The 22,006-nt window shown below is 34.8% G+C and overlaps 2 protein-coding genes across 9 annotated transcripts; one reads left to right on the forward strand and one right to left on the reverse strand.

Moving 5' to 3' along the window:
- The first annotated feature begins 1,115 nt into the window (after nt 1–1,115).
- On the forward strand, nt 1,116–4,352 carry LOC103491053 (scarecrow-like transcription factor PAT1). Of its 7 annotated transcripts, none has more exons than XM_008450855.3 (2): nt 1,116–1,266; nt 2,395–4,352. In XM_008450855.3, exon 2 carries the CDS (start codon nt 2,536–2,538, stop codon nt 4,171–4,173), a length of 1,638 nt encoding a protein of 545 aa, XP_008449077.1. In that variant the 5' UTR covers nt 1,116–1,266; nt 2,395–2,535; the 3' UTR covers nt 4,174–4,352. The 7 variants fall into 7 exon arrangements, with proteins under 7 accessions (XP_008449077.1, XP_008449075.1, XP_050942174.1 ...); XM_008450853.2 differs by having other exon boundaries at nt 1,190–1,331; XM_051086217.1 differs by having other exon boundaries at nt 1,208–1,266; nt 2,467–4,352.
- Nucleotides 4,342–16,834, reverse strand: LOC103491052 (probable WRKY transcription factor 20). 2 transcript variants are annotated; one of them, XM_051086221.1, is made up of 6 exons: nt 16,277–16,834; nt 14,567–14,734; nt 11,500–12,049; nt 11,243–11,408; nt 5,585–5,743; nt 4,342–5,158 (listed from the first exon to the last, which is right to left on the reverse strand). In XM_051086221.1, the coding sequence occupies exons 1-6, from the start codon at nt 16,448–16,450 to the stop codon at nt 4,774–4,776; spliced, it is 1,602 nt and encodes a 533-aa protein (XP_050942178.1). In that variant the 5' UTR covers nt 16,451–16,834; the 3' UTR covers nt 4,342–4,773. The 2 variants fall into 2 exon arrangements, with proteins under 2 accessions (XP_050942178.1, XP_050942179.1); XM_051086222.1 differs by lacking the exon at nt 16,277–16,834 and adding an exon at nt 15,455–15,477.
- Between the last annotated feature and the right edge of the window lie 5,172 nt (nt 16,835–22,006).

Consider the following 22,006-nt stretch of genomic DNA (forward strand, 5'->3'; position numbering starts at 1 on the left):
GGTTGCCTATAGCGTAGAAATATGGAAAAAAACAAAAAGAAAAAAAAGATGGGTTGGTAAAAGGTTAAAACTTATAGTAAAGAGAGATATAATAAAACGTGTGGACCAATTTCCCAAAATGTTGGGTTCACATATTATTATTTATCATGTTTTTACTTCAATACTTAAAATTACTATTTTTCTAAAAACTATTTTAAAAACATTTTTCTTATTTTTTAGATTTTAATTCAAGTAAAAAATAAAAAATCCAATTTTGTTTCTCATACACTTCTATTTTAACTTTACCCATTTTAATTTTAGTTATTTTTTAAATTATTTTCTTTTTTACGATATAAAAGAATAGATTAATTTTCATAAATATAACAAAATATCAAAATATTTACAATCCAGAAAACAAAATAAAAAAGTTCATAAAATCGAATAGTCCTTCGTTTCCATCATTTTTCTTCTTCTTCTCTAATTTTTCTTTTATATTTTTTGAGATCATGGTGTTTGTTTTCAATCCATCATGAATGTTGTATTATTTTTTTTTAAGTGTTATTTGGTTTAAGGTTATGTGTCAAATATATTGGTAAACGATTTTGAATAAAAGTCGTGTTGATATTGATACACGATCGTTCAAAATTTCGCTACAAACAAATATAAAAAATCTTGAAAAAAGCAAACAAATATAAAAGGTTTTGAGATAAAGTCATTGGACATTGAGATATTGGTACAAATCGTTTAGATTAAAGCATTTTTATTGTAGTCATTGTATTTTTCAAAAAATGCAGTAGAAATAACAATTTTCAGATATAAATTATTGTTATTTATTGTTTTGGCATTTTTCAAAAGGTGTTTTTATTACATTCCTAAAATGAGTAATGAATGAATGGGCTGATGTTATTTAATCTATCTTTGAAATCACGTCGAGAGACAAGGAAGGAAGTTGGTTTGGTTATTGTTTGTTTCTTCTGTTATGTCTGTCTTTAGAAAGAATATTATTTAGCTAAATAAAAAAATGCAATGTTCTATCAAAAGAAGAAGAAAAAAACATTGGCTTTACTTTTAGAATGAATGGATGTGGGTATGTATAATGTAACAATGTGACAAGAATGTAATAATGTCGAAGAATAAGGGTTAATAGGTGAAGGGGCACCTGTTGAATACTTTTCCTTAAAACATAAATCTTTTGTCCTAATAATTTTTAGGCAAATGGCCCAAAACTATACCCTTTTCCAATAAATGGTTTCAATCATCCATCGCCGTCGTTGATCGTTGATAATAGTAAGTGTGAAGCTCTACCTCAATTTATGAACTCATTTACCTTTCTCTTCAATTATGCCTTCTGGGTATTCTTTTTTCTTCTTAAATATCTACTTTTTACTTTTTTTTTTTCTTTTCAAGTTGCTTCCTTTAAGGTTGGTGTTCTTTGCATCTGTGTATGATTTTATTTACTCTATCCTTGATGCTAATTCTCAACTGTTTCTCTTGTTTCTTAGCTTGAATCTTAGTCTGGGCTTGATTTCTTTTTGGTTTTTAATCTCAGATTGCGGTTTTTGTCTCTTGATTGTTTAATTTTGAGCTGTTTCAACCCTTCCTCCCTTTTTCTTTTTTGTTGATTTTGCTTGGGAATATGCGGATCTTGCCCTTTCTTTGAACTCCACAAGCTTTTTCTTTACTGTTTTTATGCCTTTTCATGTTCTTAGATGGTGAGGGCAAGATTTTCCCCCTTTTCCATGTTTCTCTACTTCAATTAGAGTTTGTATGTTTAAGATTTTGTGTATGTGACAGAGGGCAAAGGTATTTCTACTTCAATTGTAGTTTGTCTGTTCAGGATTCTGTGTATGAGAGAGAAAAAGGGAAAGGGTATTTCTTGCTCTGTTGGTTATGTAGAGTTTTTTCATGTTCGAATCTTCGGGTGAAATTAATGAGGAAAAACTTTCACGTGTGCTGAGATTTGGCATTGGAACCTAAAAAGAGGGTTTTTCATTGTAATGTTTGATTATTTTTTGTTTTGTTTCTTAGAACAAAATATATGTTGGTAGTTTTCTCTAGGATAGAGCTTATACCTCGGGAATTGTATGATTCTTTCATGGTAATTCTCAAAGAGATGGAAAAGAGAGAACCATGGAATTCTATGAATAATTATCATATTTGTGACGTAATTTAGGTTTAAGCTGTTTGAAATGTTGGTTTTTGTTTATATTCATTCGCAATCGAAGTTTGATTTGGGTATATATAACTTGAACTTTCATAGGCGAATTAAGCTCAAACAATCCTGTTCTTGAATCTTTCTGATCACAGTATCTATCTTAAGACTCTTTAATGCTTCAATGTCTTACGTGTTAGCACAGAAAGCCAATCTTGTAATTTCTTCTTCTATAATATTTTACCTCTGATTTTGTTTGTTAGGTTACATCAGGCATCCTAGTTTGCATTTTCTCGGAATCTTGAAACTAACACGGGTTATTTTGCTGACGGAAGGGGAGAGTCTGCAATAAGTGTCCTGCAGTTGCTCCGGGGTCAATCTTGTGCTAGAAATATAATTTTCCAATGAAGGAACCTTCACGAAAGAAAGTTCCAAATCAATCTTATGGGTTCTATGAACAACCACAGCAAGAACCCGGGTCCTGTTACTGGCCTCCTATCAACCATGTAGATGGTCTGTATTCAGACGATGCATTCGATCAAAATCACTTACCCTCTGAGGCTTTCAAACAGTATTGCAACCTTGAGTCGTCCTCAGGAACTAATAGTTACCCTCATCAAAATTCGTCCTCTACTGCTAGCTTCACATCAAATGGTAGCCCTTCCTCACATCAAGAGTGCCATTCATACCCTATAGACCTGTATCATTCTCCTGACAATAACTGTGGCTCACCTATCAGTAGATCTTGTTTAACGGATGATGCTGCTGATGACTTAAGGCACAAGATCAGGGAATTGGAAACTGCAATGCTTGGACCTGATGCAGATGGGCTTGACGTCTATTCTATCACTGAACCAATTCATCCTCTATTACCCGTGCAAGATGCAGGTTGGAAGGATGTGGCTGACATAATCTCTAGAAGGGATTTGAAAGAGATGCTTTGTGCTTGTGCACGAGCAATAGATGAGAATGATATGTTGACTGGAGAATGGTTGGTATCAGAGTTACGAGGAATGGTCTCAGTTTCTGGTGAGCCGATCCAACGATTAGGGGCTTACTTGTTAGAGGCACTTGTTGCAAGGACAGCATCTTCAGGTAGTTCTATCTACAAAGCCCTAAAATGTAAAGAGCCTATAGGTGCTGAACTGCTCTCATACATGCATGTTCTATATGAAATTTGCCCTTATTTCAAGTTTGGGTACCTTTCAGCAAATGGGGCAATTGCTGAAGCTATAAAAGGTGAAAATAGAGTTCACATAATTGATTTTCAGATAGCTCAGGGGAATCAATGGATCACGTTGATGCAAGCTCTCGCCAATCGGCCTGGAGGACCCCCAAAGGTTACTATTACAGGCATAGATGATTCCACTTCAGCTTTCGCTCGAGGAGGGGGACTTGAGATTGTCAGAAAAAGGTTGTTGATTTTAGCAGAGTCATTAAAGATACCCTTTGAGTTCCATGGAATTGCAGGCTCTGCTTCTGAGATTCAACGTGAAGATCTTAAAGTTCAACCTGGTGAAGCGATTGCTGTGAGTTTTTCCTTGGTGCTGCACCATATGCCAGATGAAAGTGTTGGCAGTCAGAATCACCGGGATCGAATTCTGCAGCTGGTCAAGAGCTTGTCTCCAAAAGTCGTGACGGTTGTCGAGCTCGAGTCAAACAACAATACAGCACCCTTTTTATCTCGTTTCCTCCAGACATTAAAGTATTATACTGCTGTTTTTGAATCCATAGATGTGACACTCCCAAGAGATCACAAGGAGCGAATCAACGTGGAGCAACACTGTTTAGCTCGAGACATCGTAAATTTAGTAGCATGTGAGGGAACTGAAAGAATCGAACGACATGAACTTTTCAGGAAGTGGAGATCACGGTTATTCATGGCTGGGTTTAAGCCACACCCTTTAAGTCCTTTTGTCAATGCTACTATTGAGGCACTGCTAAAGAACTACTGTGACAAGTATACACTTGAAGAAAGGGATGGAGTTCTGTATCTTGGGTGGTTGAACCAAAATTTGGTTACCTCTAGTGCTTGGATTTGACACCCACATAGTTTCTAGTGCTTGGACTTGACACCCATATAGTTGTAAAATGCATTTTTCCACTTCAAACTTATGAAAATATGTTTCTAATTAGGATTTCTTTTATTGATTTCTCTGGGAACTTGTTGTAGTTACTATATGCATATTATGAGTGCTAAATAGGAAGAGTTCTACGCTAACTAGTACTTATATTTCCAGTATTTGAATTACATTGTAAAGACACATCTTCTGTGTAACAAATAATACGAGGTGGTTCATACTATATTTGTACATGTATTGACTTAGAAGTTAGAACTAAGGCAGTTAACCTCAGCATAAGCTCATAAACAACAAAGGGCAAACATTAAAGAACTCTAATATTCCACATATTCACTCTCGTCCTAAGCCATCCAAATGAAAAAGAAAGCAATATAGGGTTGATGAAAAATGGTGGCAACTTGTCACATGGCTTCACTGCATTGAAACTTAAGGCCCTGTTAGTATTCTTCCAATGCTAGTCGGATACGGGTGAGAAGAATAATTTGCCCGTGGATGAGACGAATGATTTAGAGGATCAATCTCCCTATTGAGGGTTTCATTCGAACTCTATCTTGATCCATGCTAATTGATGACACCTCTATTCAGCACACCGAAATAGGTGGGCGCCGAGTTCTCTTGAACTACTTCGAAGTTGAAATTGCCATTTGGAGCTCGGTTTTCAACAAGTTGTGAATGCAATGCCTGCCTGTATTCATTTGGTCTATTCTCACCACCTGTGCCAATGCCAACGCCGAGATCAAGGCTTATGGTGTCACTCTCCTCGAGTCTATACCTTGATGATGGAATTGTTGATGGGCCAGTGACATCATGGCTACTAGTTTTTGCAGTGGGAACATCGTGATTATGTTTCCCTTCATATGTAGTAATAACAGCTTTTGGGTCATGGGATGCTCTTTCAACATGCTTTCGAACAGGGCATCCAACATTCGTGCATTTGTAATAACTCCTGCATTATTGGAATTATGAATAGGGCATACAACTATGAATGAGTTATTAACAAAGCAGTAATAGAGCTTCCCATAAACATGAAAGGCGGGCACATCTTCTCATTAATAGGTGAATATTGATAAAAGAGACTCGGAGCATAGAACTTCAAGTTGCAAAGAGACAACAGATAAGGATGGTACTGATCCCAATCATGCACGCCTTTTTGGGAAAAAATAAAGGGGAAACTGATTTATACAATATAATTGTAGCTAAAATTTAGATACAAAAGCAAAATAATTGAGCTAAGTACTAATGTATCATTTTTTCCAAATAATGTCATTGAGCAATCAATATGGATGATGATACGGCTTGAAGGTATATTACCATTAACAATAGTGATAAATATTTAGCAATGCAACCAATCATCATTAGAAAAGAAACGTACCTCGGGTTGGGATTTCCTCTCACTACCTTCTGACCATATTTCCGCCAGCGATACCCATCATCCAGTATATCAACCTCACTTAGAGTCTGAACCACAACACGTGGTTCCCTGATTGGTTTAACCATTGGGCAGACATCAAAACCACCGAGTTCCATTTTCCTGATGAAATTAATCAAACAGAACTCATAAACAGTACTACTATTGAAAGCAATTAACAACAACCCGAGACTTACGTGGAAACCCGAGAACCGGGAGAAAAACCACGATACTTTAGTTTTTATTATTTTTCTTATGAACAAAAACAATAGGTACAAAGGGAGTATAAATAGAGTACAATAGGAATAAGAAAGGAAAAGATTTAGGAAATATTTAGGAAATAAAATCTTATATTTTATTTTTTCCAAAAGTATATTTTATTCTTTCCAAAAGTACTAATTCTAACACTCCCCCTCAAGTTGGGAGGTAAATATCAATGAGTCCCAACTTGCTAACGCAAAGGTCGAAGTGTGGTCGGAGAAGCCCCTTGGTAAGAACATCAGCAATCTGTTGGCTTGAAGGAATGTACGGAATGCATATGCTTCCACTGTCAAGTCTTTCTTTGATGAAATGCCGATCAATCTCAACATGTTTAGTTCTATCATGTTGCACTGGGTTGTTAGCAATACTAATAGCGGCTTTATTATCACAAAAAAGCTTCAATGGTGTCTCACATTCCTGATGAAGATCTGACAAGACTTTCTGGAGCCAAATTTCCTCACATATTCCCAGACTCATAGCTCTGTATTCAGCCTCAGCACTGCTCCTGGCCACAACACTTTGCTTCTTACTCCTCCAAGTTACAAGATTGCCCCAAACAAAGGTACAATAACCGGATGTAGACTTTCTATCAATAACAGATCCTGCCCAATCTGAGTCAGTATATGCCTCAATGGTCTTTCTATTTGTTTTTCTAAACATCAACCCTTTACCAGGTGTATTTTTCAAGTATCTCAGGATTCTGTTAACAGCTTCCATATGTTTCTCATAGGGAGCCTGCATAAACTGGCTGACAACACTCACAGCAAAGGAAATATCCGGACGAGTATGGGATAAGTAAATTAATTTACCTACAAGGCGCTGATATTGTTCTTTATCAACTGGAACTTGATCATCAGAGTTTCCTAGTTTACAGTTGAATTCAATAGGAGTATCAGCAGGACGACATCCCAACATACCTGTCTCGGTTAGCAAATCAAGGGTGTATTTTCTCTGAGACACGGAAATACCTTCTTTTGATCTAGCCACCTCCATTCCAAGGAAATATTTCAGATTTCCCAAGTCTTTGATTTCAAATTCATCACCCATTCTTTGCTTTAGTTGACTGATTTCTGTTTGATCATCTCCAGTCAAAACAATGTCATCCACATAAACAATTAGAATAGCTATCTTTCCTGTTTTGGAAGCCTTTGTAAATAAAGTATGGTCAGAGTGCCCTTGACTGTACCCTTGGGACTTGACAAAGGTAGTGAATCTGTCAAACCATGCTCTCGGAGACTGTTTCAGACCATATAGAGATTTTTGGAGTTTACACACCTCCTGACCAAATTGGGCTTCAAATCCTGGTGGGGGGCTCATGTAGACTTCCTCCACAAGGTCTCCATTCAAAAAAGCATTCTTAACATCCAGCTGGTATAGAGGCCAATCTTTGTTCACAGCAACAGATAGCAGGACTCTAACAGTATTCAATTTAGCAACTGGAGAAAAAGTTTCCGAATAGTCAATACCATAGGTTTGAGTGAACCCCTTTGCAACTAACCTTGCCTTGTGTCTATCAAGCGTACCATCTGCTTTGTATTTGAGAGAGAATACCCATTTGCATCCTACAGTTTTATGTCCCTTGGGTAGAGCACAGATCTCCCAAGTTCTATTCTTTTCGAGAGCCTTCATCTCTTCCATAACAGCATTCTTCCATTCAGGACACTCTAGAGCAGTGTAGATATTTTTCGGTATTATGGTAGAGTCAAGGTTTGCTGTAAACGCTCTAAACTGTGGAGAGAGATTATCATAGGAAACATAGTTGCAAATGGGATGTTTAGTGCATGATCTGGTACCTTTTCTCAATGCAATTGGAATGTCAAGAGAGGGATCATACTCATCAAGTTTTCTTGTATGACCCTGTTCAGCTTCATCGTTACTGGTTTCTATTCTAACCTCAGTCTCATCATCATGGTTCTTTTCTTCCATATTTTCAAGAACAGCAACATCAGACTTGTCATTCTCACTCATTGTATTATTAGTACAAGGTTTTGTAGGGTTTTCCATACCTTGGTCTCGAGGAGGTTCGAAATTTTGGACTGGAGCCGGCGGTTGACTAGTAGGGGACCCAACTTCCTTTCTGAGATTCCTCCTGTAATATGTTTTCCAGGGAACTTGGTTTGTGGGTAAGATTATGGGATGAGGATCAATGTCAGACACGGTAATAAGAGTAGGTTCAACAAATTCAAAGGTGTTGTTAGACTCTTCACTCACATTCTCCCCCTGAAGATGGCTAACAGGAAAGTAGGGTCGGTTTTCACAGAAAGTAACGTCCATAGTGACAAAATATTTCCTAGACGGCGGGTGAAAACATTTATAACCGTGTTGGTGAAGGGGATACCCAACAAACACACAGGCCTGAGCCCGAGGGGTAAATTTGGTCTGATTAGGGCCGAAATTATGGACATAGGCGGTGCACCCAAACACACGAAGAGGAACCTCAGAAACAAGACGAGTAGAGGGGTAAGACTCCTTAAGACAATCTAAGGGAGTCTGAAGGTGGAGGATACGAGAAGGCATTCTATTGATTAAGTGAGCAGCTGTAAGAATAGCATCTCCCCACAGGTATGATGGAAGGGAAGTGGAAAGCATAAGTGAGCGGGCTACTTCCACAAGGTGTCGGTTTTTTCGTTCGGCCACTCCATTTTGTTGAGGAGTGTAGGCACATGAGGTTTGGTGAACAATCCCCTTGGAGGCTAGAAATTCACTAAGGTTATGGTTTTGGAATTCCCGACCATTATCACTTCGAAGAATTGCAATTTTTGTATGAAATTGTGTTTTGATAGTATGATAGAAGTTTTGGAAAATGGATGGAACCTCGGATTTATCTGAGATAAGGTAGACCCAGGTGAGACGGGTATGGTCATCAATGAAAGTTACAAACCACCGCTTTCCCGAGGAGGTGGTGACCTTGGAAGGACCCCAAACGTCACTATGGATGAGGTTAAACGGTTGTGTAGGTTTATATGGTTGTGAGGGAAAAGAGACTCGATGTTGTTTTGCCCGGATACACACATCACAAGATAGAGAAGAGACATCAACTTTAGAAAAAAGGTGGGGAAATAAATGTTGCATATATGTAAAGTTTGGGTGGCCCAGTCGAAAATGCCACAACATACAGTCTTGTTCAGAAGTGCTAAAGTAGGATGACAGTAAACTAACCCTAGACAAACTACTACATGAGGTATCATCATCAAGGATGTAAAGTCCCCTGCTATGCCGGGCAGTGCCAATCGTCCTCCCCGAGCTCATGTCCTGAAAATAAACCGATTCAGGTAAGAAGATAGCTTTACAATGCAACTCACGAGTGATCTTGCTTATAGATAACAAATTGTAAGACAGTTTAGGGACATGCAAAACATTCTGGAGAGCAAAACCGTCAAAGGGAACTATTTGTCCTTTGCCAGCGATCGGAGCTAGAGAGCCATCGGCTATTCGGATTTTTTCATTACCGGCACACGGGGCATATGAGATAAAGTGTTCTGAAGAACCTGTCAAGTGATCTGTAGCCCCCGAGTCTAAGATCCAGGGATTCTTCCCATCAACGCTAATAAGCCCAAGGGACTGAGGCATACCTGACTGAGCAATGGCACCCAGAGTCGGAGTCTTGGTCTGGCTCACAGTAGGATCAGTTGATTGAGAAGTGCTAGCAGGTGTAGTCTCACTAATGTAGGCACGTCCTGAGTTCTGTTTCTCGTTGGAGGACCGTTTCTTACCTCCTGGGGGACGACCGTGGAGTTTCCAACACTGATCCTTGGTGTGCCATTGTTTCTTGCAGTGCTCACACACAGGAATTGACTTCCCATTATTCTTGTCACTGTCATGATTTGAGGACCGAGCGCTAAAGGCTGCGGAGTCAATGGTAGGGGTAGTCAATACACCCATGGCATTAGTGCGATCCTCTTCCAGGCGGACTTCAAAACAAACTTCCATTAGCGAGGGAAGAGGTCTTTGTCCGAGTATACGACCACAAACATTATCAAATTTGGGATTAAGTCCTGCAAGGAAGTCATAAACACGGTCAGCCTCTTCAAGTTTAGCATATTGTGTACTGTCATTTGGTGTGTCCCAAACTGTCTCTCTGCACAAATCCATCTCTTGCCAGAGGAGAGAGAGCTTGTTAAAATAGGTAGTTACGTCCAGGGTCCCTTGTTTGCAATTATGGACCTGTTTTCGTAGTGTATATAACCGAGAGACATTCTGTCGTTTCGAGTAAAGGGTCTGAGTTGTATCCCACAAATCTTTTGCTGTGGCTGCATATAGTAAAGGCTTGCCGATCTGTGGTTCCATACTATTAATCAGCATGGACCGAATAAGTGAGTCCTCTCCTTTCCAGAGTCGTTCCAAGGCGTCTCCTGGTGGAGGACGTACAGTCTCTCCAGTTAAGAATCCGAACTGGTATCGACCTTCGAGGAACATCTTTATTGATTGGGACCAAGAAAAATAATTTTGACCATTTAATTTTTCGCCTGAAAAATTCCCTGTAGACGAACCCAAAGAGCCAGTTATATAATTTGACTGTGAATTAGGGAACGAAGTTACCGGGTTCTTGGAATACATCGGCAACTCGGTTGGTTTGGAATGTGTTGAAGATTCGCCCGCTTCAATGTCCGATCTGTTTTGGGGTTGATCAATTCCGTTACCAGAAAACAGCGGTTGCTGTAAAGGGTCAACGTACAGCTGCTGCTTACTGTACTGATTTGACAAATTTACGGTTGAGGGATGCTGTCCGGAGCTCGTAGACGGCGCATGAGGATGCGGATGGCCGGAAGGGTTTGACGGCTGGACATCCGACGGCGCGTAGAAGGGAACGGGATGGACGGTGACGTGAGACGGCGGCGGCGCGTACGGCTGCGGAACCACTCCCGTTGGGTAGATCGGCGGTTTCTGTAGGTTCTGGAGCAGTTTCTCCATGGCGGCGGCGACGGCGGCGTCCACGGCGGCGGCGATTCCGGCGGCGGCGGCGGCGGCGGCGGTGACGGGTTCAGTTTCGATCTGGGTTTCTCCTAGGTTATTTTCTAGGGTTTCGTTATTGCTTTGCTCTGATACCATATTGAAAGCAATTAACAACAACCCGAGACTTACGTGGAAACCCGAGAACCGGGAGAAAAACCACGATACTTTAGTTTTTATTATTTTTCTTATGAACAAAAACAATAGGTACAAAGGGAGTATAAATAGAGTACAATAGGAATAAGAAAGGAAAAGATTTAGGAAATATTTAGGAAATAAAATCTTATATTTTATTTTTTCCAAAAGTATATTTTATTCTTTCCAAAAGTACTAATTCTAACAACTACAAAACACTGTGGTGCTTTTTCTTTTTCAGAATGCTCGAACATTTTAACATGTAAACGAGTATACCTCCGTTTCAAGTATATGTCATCGTCATCAACCTCATCGTGATTCTTGCATGACAGAGTTGTTCCTGCACCTTCGGTGATGCTATCATTTGCAGGCAGGGATGGATCTGTAGTTCCATTTGGTTCAATGGTATGCATAGACTGAGCATACATGCTGCAAGACCTGTCTGAGATGGAATATAATAGATAAAACAACTGTGCTTAATTTGGGAAATACCAAAAAGATGGAAACTAAAAATACTAAGTTTATTTCTCTACCATCTTGGCCAGATAAAGATGAAGGCTTATCAGTCCCATCTTCTTGAACATTCATAGAAGCACTGGCAGAATATCGCCGGCTTGGCTGAGGCTTAGGATGATCATGGGTACCTTTATAGATAATATCAGTTATTTGCCCATCATGGGAGCGTTCAAAGAGCTTTTTCACTTCACAGTTAGGATGGGTACATTTATAATAGCTACGCGGAAATTCACTCCCTTTAACATGCTTCTGTCCATACTTCCGCCAGTTATATCCATCATCAGATAACCTATCTGAAACTACTGGAATGCCACTGCCTTTTGGATCAGATTGTGGAGCCTGAACCCTGCTATTTGTGTTCAAACTATGGTTGATATCGTCTCCATCGGCTTCAGGAACACTAGCCCCTGAAGTAACTGTATGTGTGTCCATCTGGGTTGATCGACTCAAATCATTTGACATGACACTGATCTCGAATTTAGTCATGGGTGGAGCAGTAAAAGGTTGGGGTTGACCTTGAACTTCAGAAGATTGTTCACCTTTCCTATGACTCAAATCTGCAGGAACCTTAAAGTAAATGAAAATCATTAGGAAAAAAGTACCTAAATTGGAACATATTCACTATATTCCTAAACTACAATTCTCGTTTCTAACAAGTACAGTCTTGAAACTAAGAACTTACATGACATGTGGAAGCTGACATGATAACGCTTAAACTTTATCTTATGTTATAGAGGTTATGTAGACTTTTATGTGGTGCCATGCGAACATTGAACTGTTCTAATCGGTGGTAAAAATCTGAATCTAAGTTGATAGATTTTCAAACTATAAATAAAATGAAACAACAGAAGTACATGACAAAAATGATAACAGTAGTGAAGTCCAAGAGAAACATCAGATTGAAGATTGGATGTAGTAGTCCAAAAAGGATTAAAAGGAGAAAAGAAAAAAGAAACAGAAATAGGAGGGAAAAAAATTCTATTTAAAGGTTACAAAATAGTTATACTTTTCTTTAAAACAAGATATGAAACTTTTTGAGGAAATGAAAAAGCAAAACAACATAAGCAAGCAAAGAAAGCCAAACCAGCAATCAAAATAAAGGTAATACACAATTCAAAGAACTTAAGAGTTAAGAAGGAGAAATAAAAGCTTCCCAGCTGGACAAAGCTACCAAAGAATTTTCTTAATATGACTTTTTGTCTATATGTCCTTATATTCTTTCATTATTTTTCGGGAAGTTTGGATTAGCGTCGAGACAAAAAAAACCCCTTAAAATAGAACATTTGGTCCATACGGTCAGAAAACTATTGTGTGAAAGTAATATTGAGAACCAATCCTGATGCTTTAAGTTTGTGCTTATGCAATGAAATGAATCATGCAAAACATTTTCTTAAAGATAATATTATGAAAAAAACAAGAACGGGGACCTCACAAATCAAAGAGCTAATATTTACTGCAATATGTTATGAAGTAAAAGTTTGCACGGAGAACATATGCTTTACATTTGTTTGTTTGTTTTAAACTCACCCTCCAACATTTGAGTGTCGAGAAAACTCATAGAAAATTAATTCCTAGGTAGGTTGGTCATCACCGATTGAACCCATGACCTCTTAGTCAGTTATCGAGACTATGCCTCCTTTTCTACCACTAGGTCAACTCAAGATGGTTCAATCACCCTTGGTTTGCCTAATAACAATTTGGCCAAATATATCAAATGGTCCCCAAGTTTTAAGCTCTCAATTTGGTCATTAATTTTTAAAAATCTTATTTTACCCTTAATGTATTAAGATTAACACTTCTCAATCAAGTCCTTCCATAAAATATATTTTAAAATTAGTTAACAGAAAGTAAATTTGTCATTTGATTAAATCATAGTAATGTTAACATACAAACATATGGTCATGCAACTTAGCTATACCACTTAGAAAAGATGGATTTTGGGAAAGGGCGAGTTGAGTTTCATTGGGTCAAGTAGTATTTGATTGGCATGTTCACGTCTAAACGTGTTAATACGACAATAACTTAATGGTACATCAACCTTCTGTTAACAAAATTTGACAATTTTTGAAGGACCTAGTTTGAGTATTTTTAATACATGAAATTGAGAATTTCAAGAGATTAACAACCATTGAGAAATACCTAGGAACCATATGATATATTTAGGGTTAAAATACCATTTTGGTCCTTGTATTTTGGGAGTCATTCATTTTAGTCCTTTTACTTTCAACTATCCAGATTTTCTACGAGTCATAAGATTAGTTTAAGTTACTTTGAAGCTAACTTTCATCAAATTTGAAGAAATAATAATAATAGAAAACTGTAATTCAAGAAAACACACAATGGTTATGAGATTAAAGGTGCATTTGGGAGTGATTTTGACATGGCTAAAATCAGTTTTGTCATTGTCACTTTCCTCTAAAATAATTATGTTCAGCAAGAAAATAATTTTGATTTTTGAAAAATAAAAAATTACTAAAAATTGATATTTGAAGCATCACTAACCAAGTGATTTTTCTTTGGTGATTGACAACATTTTTCTCATATTATTGAAATCTTGAAACACCCATATTGCCACAAATTTAAGAAGAAATTTCAAGTCCAAAATTATTAAAAATAAATTTTTAAATATAAAATACCCATTTTAGTAATTTGCTAATTTTAAAATCACTTTACAACCAAACATAATAATTCAAAATCACTTTTAGATATTTGAAAAGCATTTAAAAAAGTTTGAAACCACACATAAATTGGATGGTTTAAAAATCAATTTTACAAAATCAATTGACCGAAATCTCTTTTTCTAAAATCACTACCTTAACTTTTACTCCCAAAAACACCCTAACTAATTATAGTTCCAAAATTTATAGAGAAGACCAATATATATTAATGTGCTTTTGGAAAAGTTAACCATGAACTAGCATTAAAGACTAAATTTAAGGTTATTCAAACTACATAGACTAAATTAGGACATTTGAAAATTCATGAGCTAAATTAGAACAAGTACCCGTGTTTGGGAACCAAAATGGTATTTTAACCTACATTTAGCCTAATAATTAAAAGATTGAAAAGTTTGTATGGAAGTACCATATTTGGTCCAACATATGGTTTGAACTCAAAGTAGTTGGATCTTCCTTCATCTGAGGCATTAGTATTTGAGAAAGCCATGCTGGTCATTGGATAAATCGCTGAGCTAGAAGAGTCGTGTGCCATTGGAAGCTTGGTAAAGGACCCAGTAGTCGGAGAAGGCTCTACCTGCACAAAGTTATATTCAGACTGAAAAATTTACCCAAGCAAGTTAACCAGAAAGCATAAATTACATTAATAATTTCATTTATAAATAAAAGAAAGTTACATTGGATACTCAAAAGCTAATAAACATGCAGAAGCAGTGACAATTCCATAAAGGTTACCTACTATGAAATCTAGTACGCAAGGAAATCTTTCGATATAATTGAACCATCTAACAACAAAAAGGAAACTACAGAAAGTATGATATCTAACTTTTCTTAATCATATAACATTAAACAAATAAAACATTAGGGCGAAGGCAAGACATTCTTAGATCTCAATAGAGCAAATACAAAGCAACGTGGACTGCATAGAGATAACGGCATAAAATAGATCCATAAGCTCCACATGATCAAAGATAATTATCGGTCAAGTTGTCTATGTCCATGCCCATCTGTATTCTTCACCATGTCTTTCTCTAATATATACCATTGTAGCATAATGAACAAAAGCAACTCACAATCTATTAGCAGATTCATTTACTTCTCATTCCTATATATATAGACAAATAGGAAAAGTTTTTGAGTGGGTGTACATGCATCATGACAAGGGAAACAAAGATGAAGAAAAAGCTGAAGCACCACTGAAAAGGTAGATTCATTATGTGAAAAACCCACACTGACGCAAATGAAATTAGAAGGGTTGAGAATTAGAAAGAAAACACAAGTATTCCCTCAAACTTACAATAGCATTATTCCCTAAAGCAATTCTATGGAATAACCCACACGGGCATAAAGGAGCCACCCAAATGCAGTGGACTGCTCTAAGAGCAGGAATCAGAATCAACAGGTCCCAGCAGCAACTCAAGCACCCAAATAAAATATCTAATGGTTATGAAATGATATTAAAAACATTAGCTCACAAGTCCAACAGTTACAAGCGCACCAACAAAAATAGCAAGAAGGAATTTTGGTTAGGACAACTAAACAACAATTGTGTCAAATCACATCAGTCAAGTCCTTGAAAATTCCCCTTAATTAAGCATATGCCATGAACCCAATGCTGAAATAAGAGCAATATGACGTCAAAGAACCCCCTAATTACCCTCTGTTCGATCAGAAGAAAAATCTGGGTTAGAACAAGAGCAACAGAAAAATGATATATTATCATTCATAAATCTGGAATTCCTTAACCGTCAGTCACCTCAAACAACAACACAGAATCAAAACTGATCAACAGAAGCTGAGAAACAAAATAAATAAATAAATAAATAATTTAAATTTAAAAAAAAAACGGTAAACGGCAAAAGAAGAAGAAAAACCTTCAAATTTTCAGTTAATAAAGGAACATAATTTCAAGCATTTCTGAAGTTTACTTCAGCAACCCATCAAAGAAATGGAAGTCAAAAAGCAGCTCAAAGACTCATTTAAACTAAATCCGATCGAAACCCTCATTCCCAAATTCAAAAGGAACTTCAACTAACACTCCCACCTCCACAATTAAAAACCCAACAACAAAATCCAAGAAAGAAAAAACAGAGAGAGACAGAAAAGAAAAGTGAAGAACCTTCAAGTTGGTAAGAAGAACAGGAGAGTCGAGAAATGAAGTGGGACTGAGGCCAGGAGGGATGGTAATGCAAGGGGACCTGGAGATCGGAAGCTTGGCCGGAGACAAGAGCTTGTACTTAGCACCGGAGGAGGCATTAGATGGATCGGGGAGGTCGGAATCAGTGGGGTCCATGAAGAAAGAGAGAGAGAGAGAGAGAGAGAGAGAGAGAGAGAGAGAAGAAAGGGAGTCAAAGGAGGAGGAGGAGGAGGAGGAGGAAGGTGGAAATTGGGGCAGAGGGTAAGGGCAGAAAGGTCATTTTAAGAAGAAGGGAAGCTCCGGCAGGTGTGGGGTTTGTAAGGATTTTAGGGTAAAGCTGTGTAATAGAGAGAGAAAACAGAGGAAAAACAGAGGAAAAGAGAAAGAAAGTGGAAGACTATGAAGAGACTTTCGTGACCTTTTTTTGTCTTTGGATCTAAGTCCGGATGGATGGATGGATGGATGGATGAGTGCGCCATTGCTTTTCTTTTTTTTCATATATTTTTCTTTTAAAATCTTTTCCCTCTCCCAACTTTCAATTTCTTCATTTCAATACATTTATTTTTTCTTCTTCTCTACCAACATTCATAAGTATCATCTTTTGATAATACATGTGGGTGTACTTTTTAAAAAAAATCGTTAAAAATGGTAAAGTTGACGAAATATTTACAAACAAATGCAGTACATTTTCATTGTATACATAATTTGTTATTTTGTTATTTTTAAAAAACTCTCTTTTTTAAAGAATTTAAAATTTAAAATATTTAATTTGTTAAACATTTATATTTTTAGATGAGTTAACACTTTTTTTTGTTTGTTTAAATTCTACTAGTTGTTGTACTTCGGCCCTTTTAAAGTTTAAATTGGTCCTTAGAATTAGTGTGCCTTAAAAAGTGAGGGAATATGTGGTGGTATGATTTGGCAATCATTTAAAATTTCAAATAGCAGGATCGAATCGATTAGGTTAAGTCGAGTTCAATTAAAATGTAAGGACATGTTTGATAAGATCCATATTTTCTGTTTTCTATTTCTGCTTCCTCATCTCTTAAAAAACAAACGTGTTTAATAATCATTTTTGTTTCTCGCTTCCAGAATTGAAGGAAGGTAGTTTTTTTCCAATTATGTTTTTATTTTATTTGATTCTTTATTTTCTATGTTTTAAAATCTCATTGGCTCACTATTTGGGATACTAAAGATCTTGGGTTCAATTTCCAACTTTGATGCTTTTTGTTTACATTTCTTAACTTGTTTTATTTTTTTCTTCTTTTATTAATTTTTCATATTTATATGTATAGTATTTCTTAATTAGTCTTTTTTACTCTCTTCATTAATATATACAAATTTAAATTGTGAATATGTTTATTTAAATGTTTTATGAATTTTAAATTTCAAATTCCGCAACAAGTATGTTTCTATGTTATCTTAAATTTAAATTTATTATTTTCAATATCATCAGAATTAGTTAGAATTTATATTATATAATTTTTTGGAAAACTTTTGTAAATATAACAAAAACACTAAACTATTTACTGCTCGTGTAACAAAAGTCCATAAAGTTAGTTATTTTTTAAATATTTCAAGTTTGTTCTTTCATCTTTCTCTCCTCCTTGCGATTCCTCTTCCTCTTGCTATTTCGTCTTCCCCGGCCGTCTTCTTCGTTCCTCTTTTTTTTTTCTTGCGATTTCATTCCATCATCTTTCTTATTTTTTAATTCTTTATTTACGTCGTTTAATCTTTCCATCGTTTTTATTCTTTTCCTCCTCTTTTTTTTTCGCTTCGATTTCTTTCCATCGTCTTTCTACTTTTCCTCTTCTTTTTTCTGTTGCGATTTCTTTCCATCATCTTTCTTCTTTTCCTTTTTTTTACGTCGTTTACATTTGGGTAACCAAATCTGAACGACTATGTATAAAAAAAATAGCAAAATCTTAAAAATTGTGTATAAAGAATCTTGAAAAAAAATCATTTAGATTGGAGTTGCCAAATATAAACTATCATTTAAAAAAAGTAAACAACCGTGTAAAAAAAATAAAAGATCGTGTATAAAGAACCTTGAAAAAAATTCATTTGGATTGGAGTAGCCAAATGTAAACGATCGTGTAAAAAAGTAAACGATCGTGTAAAAAAAGTAAACGATTGTGTAAATAAATCTAACGATCGTGTACCAAAAGAATTAAAAAAATTGTGTACCAAATTTTAAAAAAAAAAATTATTTAGATTTGGGTCCCCAAATCTAAATGATCGTGTAACTAAATTAAACGATGAAATTGAAAAGATAAATTGTAGTCATATCTAAACGATCGCGTTGTAGTCATATCTAAACGATTGCGTATCAAACAATAACCAAATCTAAACGATCACAAATATATTAGGCGCACGTTGTTCACGACGTGGTTGACAAACATTTTTGGTATTTTACATTGTGGGCCTCTGGACTTTTTTCATTTTCGAAATTGTTCTATAAAATGTAAATATTTTGCCGCTTTTTTATATTTTTAAAAACACCCCTAATTTTTTAGTAAGATAATCATTTAGGTTATCTTTAATATTTTAGGACCGCTACATTTGTATAATAATATAATTGAGTTGAATTTAAGAGAAATAAAGTGAATGAGAAATAATATTTCAAATCAAAATTTAAAACTATATGATTAAATTATTGGGATTTATATGTATTTGATAATATTAATATTTGATAATTATTTTATATATATATATATATATATTTTAATAAGTCTATATATATTTTTATTTTTTCATAATTAAATTATATTTAAACTAAAAAATAAGCAAAAATGTTAGAAAAGAAACGAGAAACAAGAAAAGATTATTAATCAAATTTCTATATTTTTTTTCAAGAAACAATAAAGAGAATGGTTATGAATTATAGTTCTCTTTCTTGATACTAAAAAAAAAGAAAACAAAAAACAAAAGTCAGGAAATGAAAACGTTTTTTTTTGTTTTTCCGCATAAATAGTTGGAATTTTAATGGAACTTGAACTCTCCTGACCTAAAATAATTTACTATCTCACAACATGTCAAATCATAATTTTGTTATAATACAAAAATCAAGACAAAAACTCTTTTCTAAAATATGGAATAAGATAAACTATTTTAAATCTTATTTATCTTATATCAATATGATTTCGTTTTATTTCATGTTTCGTGATTTTCTCTTACCATTGATAAACCTCAATGACCATCTTTGATGATCACCATTGATAAACTACTCCAACGACCACCTCCAAAAGTCAATTTCAATTGTGAAGTCCAACGATGATTACCTCCAATGACTAACTTCGTCAACCAATAGCTTTGATTATCTCCAATAACGACCAATTCGAATAATCTACGGACAATATATACTGCTAAAGAAAAAATTCTACCAATAAAAGTGTTTTTAGATACACGTTGAGACTTCGAGTACGTAGGAAAAACCAAACAAACTCGTATATAATTATACTTTTGAAAAACTGACCTGACGTATGAGTATTTTTGTTTAAAATTGGTTTTATAAAAAATGTTTAAATATGAGTTTTTTTTTTTTTTTTGAAAAGCTAACTCTTTAGACAATCCAAATGGTTAATATATATAGTGAAATAAAGTGAAACAATCAAATATTGAAATATATATATATAATTGTTAGAAACTTTATCTAGATTTGAAACCATCGAATTACGATAATGTTTCATATACAAATTTAACATCTATGAAAGTTTAATTTGTAGTTATTTAGTATGAATGAGTCATATTTGATTTTGGTCAAGTAACAACTAAATTATGTTAAATTTGATAAATGTTTTAATTTTTATATTTGTTTGATTTCTTTTTGTAATTTGGAGAGTTACTACATTGTAACCTATAAATAACAACTTGGTTTTTCATTTGTGGTATTCATTCAAAATGGAAGAATTCTCTCAATTTTTTTTCATTTATTTCTTCTTGATTTGTTAATTTGAGAGCAAAATACTTGACTAGTTTGAAGTTGCAGTCCTACCAAAATTAAACTCATTGATTTTGCTGAGACTATCTGTATAGTCGGTTTGCAGCTCTATGCTTGTCTTTAGAAATAGCACATTTATCAAAAGAGTGTCTCAACTACGTTTTGAATCTCCAAAGATTTTGACGTTTTTTTTTTCTTTGGTTATTTCTTACATCATCAAGCTTATGTTTAAATTAGAAGCTTATACATTTTGTTTCTAGTTGAAGTACAATGAATTTGCTAGTATGTTGAGTTATTATATATCAATTTTGCTCAACACATGCAAGCAACCTGAAGCTATAACTTATATTAGCTTTACTTTTACATGATGTTTGATAATGTTTAAATCTCCACTCCATATTATATTCATTGAAAGATTAAAATTAGAAAATATTCAAAATGCTTGTTTGCTTGATCTTGTTGATAAGGACAAGTCTCTCACTCATAAAGTAATTGAGATACAATCATTGCCTATTATTATTATTTTGAAAAAAATCATCGTCTATAATTAAAGGTAGGGTCGATATAAATTTAAATCTAAAGAAGTGTCTATATATAAAAACAAACCAAAGTATATATAAATTATAAAAGTGGCTTGTCAACTTTGTACTCTATGCAACACAACAAACACATAAAGCTTTTAAAAGTTTCAAGATTTTCTTTAAACTTTAAAAAAGGTTTAAAAAATTCTTTTAGTTTTACAATTTAAAAAAATACCTAAAACTGTCGAAAAGTTTCACAAATATCCTTAAATTTGAAAAAAAAATATATATACTCTTGTTGATCTAAACTTTACACCAATTTCTTTACCGACCAAAATAAAAAACTAAAATTTTAAGTTAAAACATAAAGTTTCACAAAATCTCACAAAATTCTAAAATAAAAATTTCTGTGTAAAACATACTAAAACAATAACAAGTCAAATAACAAAAATGTATTTGATTATTAACACATTGAACTTTTGAAATATCCTAAACAATCGAAAGATTAAAAAAATATTTTTGAACTTAAAAAAGAAAAGTTAAAAAATATCATTGTTGTTATATAATATATTAAAAGACCACAATCTCATAAAACCTTTTTTGGACAAGTTTATCTATCAATTTTGTCTGATCTTATTTAAAATCAATTTAATTGCTAGATTAATTTTTACACAATTTTTTTTTTTTTTTTTGTGATCAACATCTTTTTCTTAAACAAAATGTTATTTAACTTCTTTTAAAGTTTTGTGGGTAGTTTGGTGAAAGGAACAAAACCAATTAGTTAGAGTAACTAAGGTAGGTGTAAAAATACTAAGGGTTCTACTCACATGAGATTAACAGAGAAATTTGGTTCGTAGAGTTGAACTTATGTTGATGTTGTATTTATGTTGATTTGATACGATGTGGTTCGATCTCTAGAATTTGATCATCTGATTCTCTTTCGGCCAGATGTTTATGCGATGTTCTTGAAAGCTTGGAGTTAAGGAGTCTTTTTGGCTCTTTGGAGAATTCTCTAGACCTTCTGGACTAAAAAATTTCAACCCTTACAAATGAAAAGAACTCCTCGAGCCTTTATGGAGTTAGGCCTAGTTGATCAATTGACCAAACTCATAGACTCAACCATATGGGTTTGAATTATATTTAATCTTTGGGCTAAATTAAGCTTGTACTCAATTGAATTTTAACCAAACTAAATAATATTTAATTGAACAAAAACAATTAATTTGATCCAATTGTATAATAAAGACATGT

The sequence above is a fragment of the Cucumis melo genome, chromosome 6 (assembly GCF_025177605.1).
Source record: "Cucumis melo cultivar AY chromosome 6, USDA_Cmelo_AY_1.0, whole genome shotgun sequence".
In the NCBI taxonomy this organism is placed as follows: domain Eukaryota; kingdom Viridiplantae; phylum Streptophyta; class Magnoliopsida; order Cucurbitales; family Cucurbitaceae; genus Cucumis; species Cucumis melo.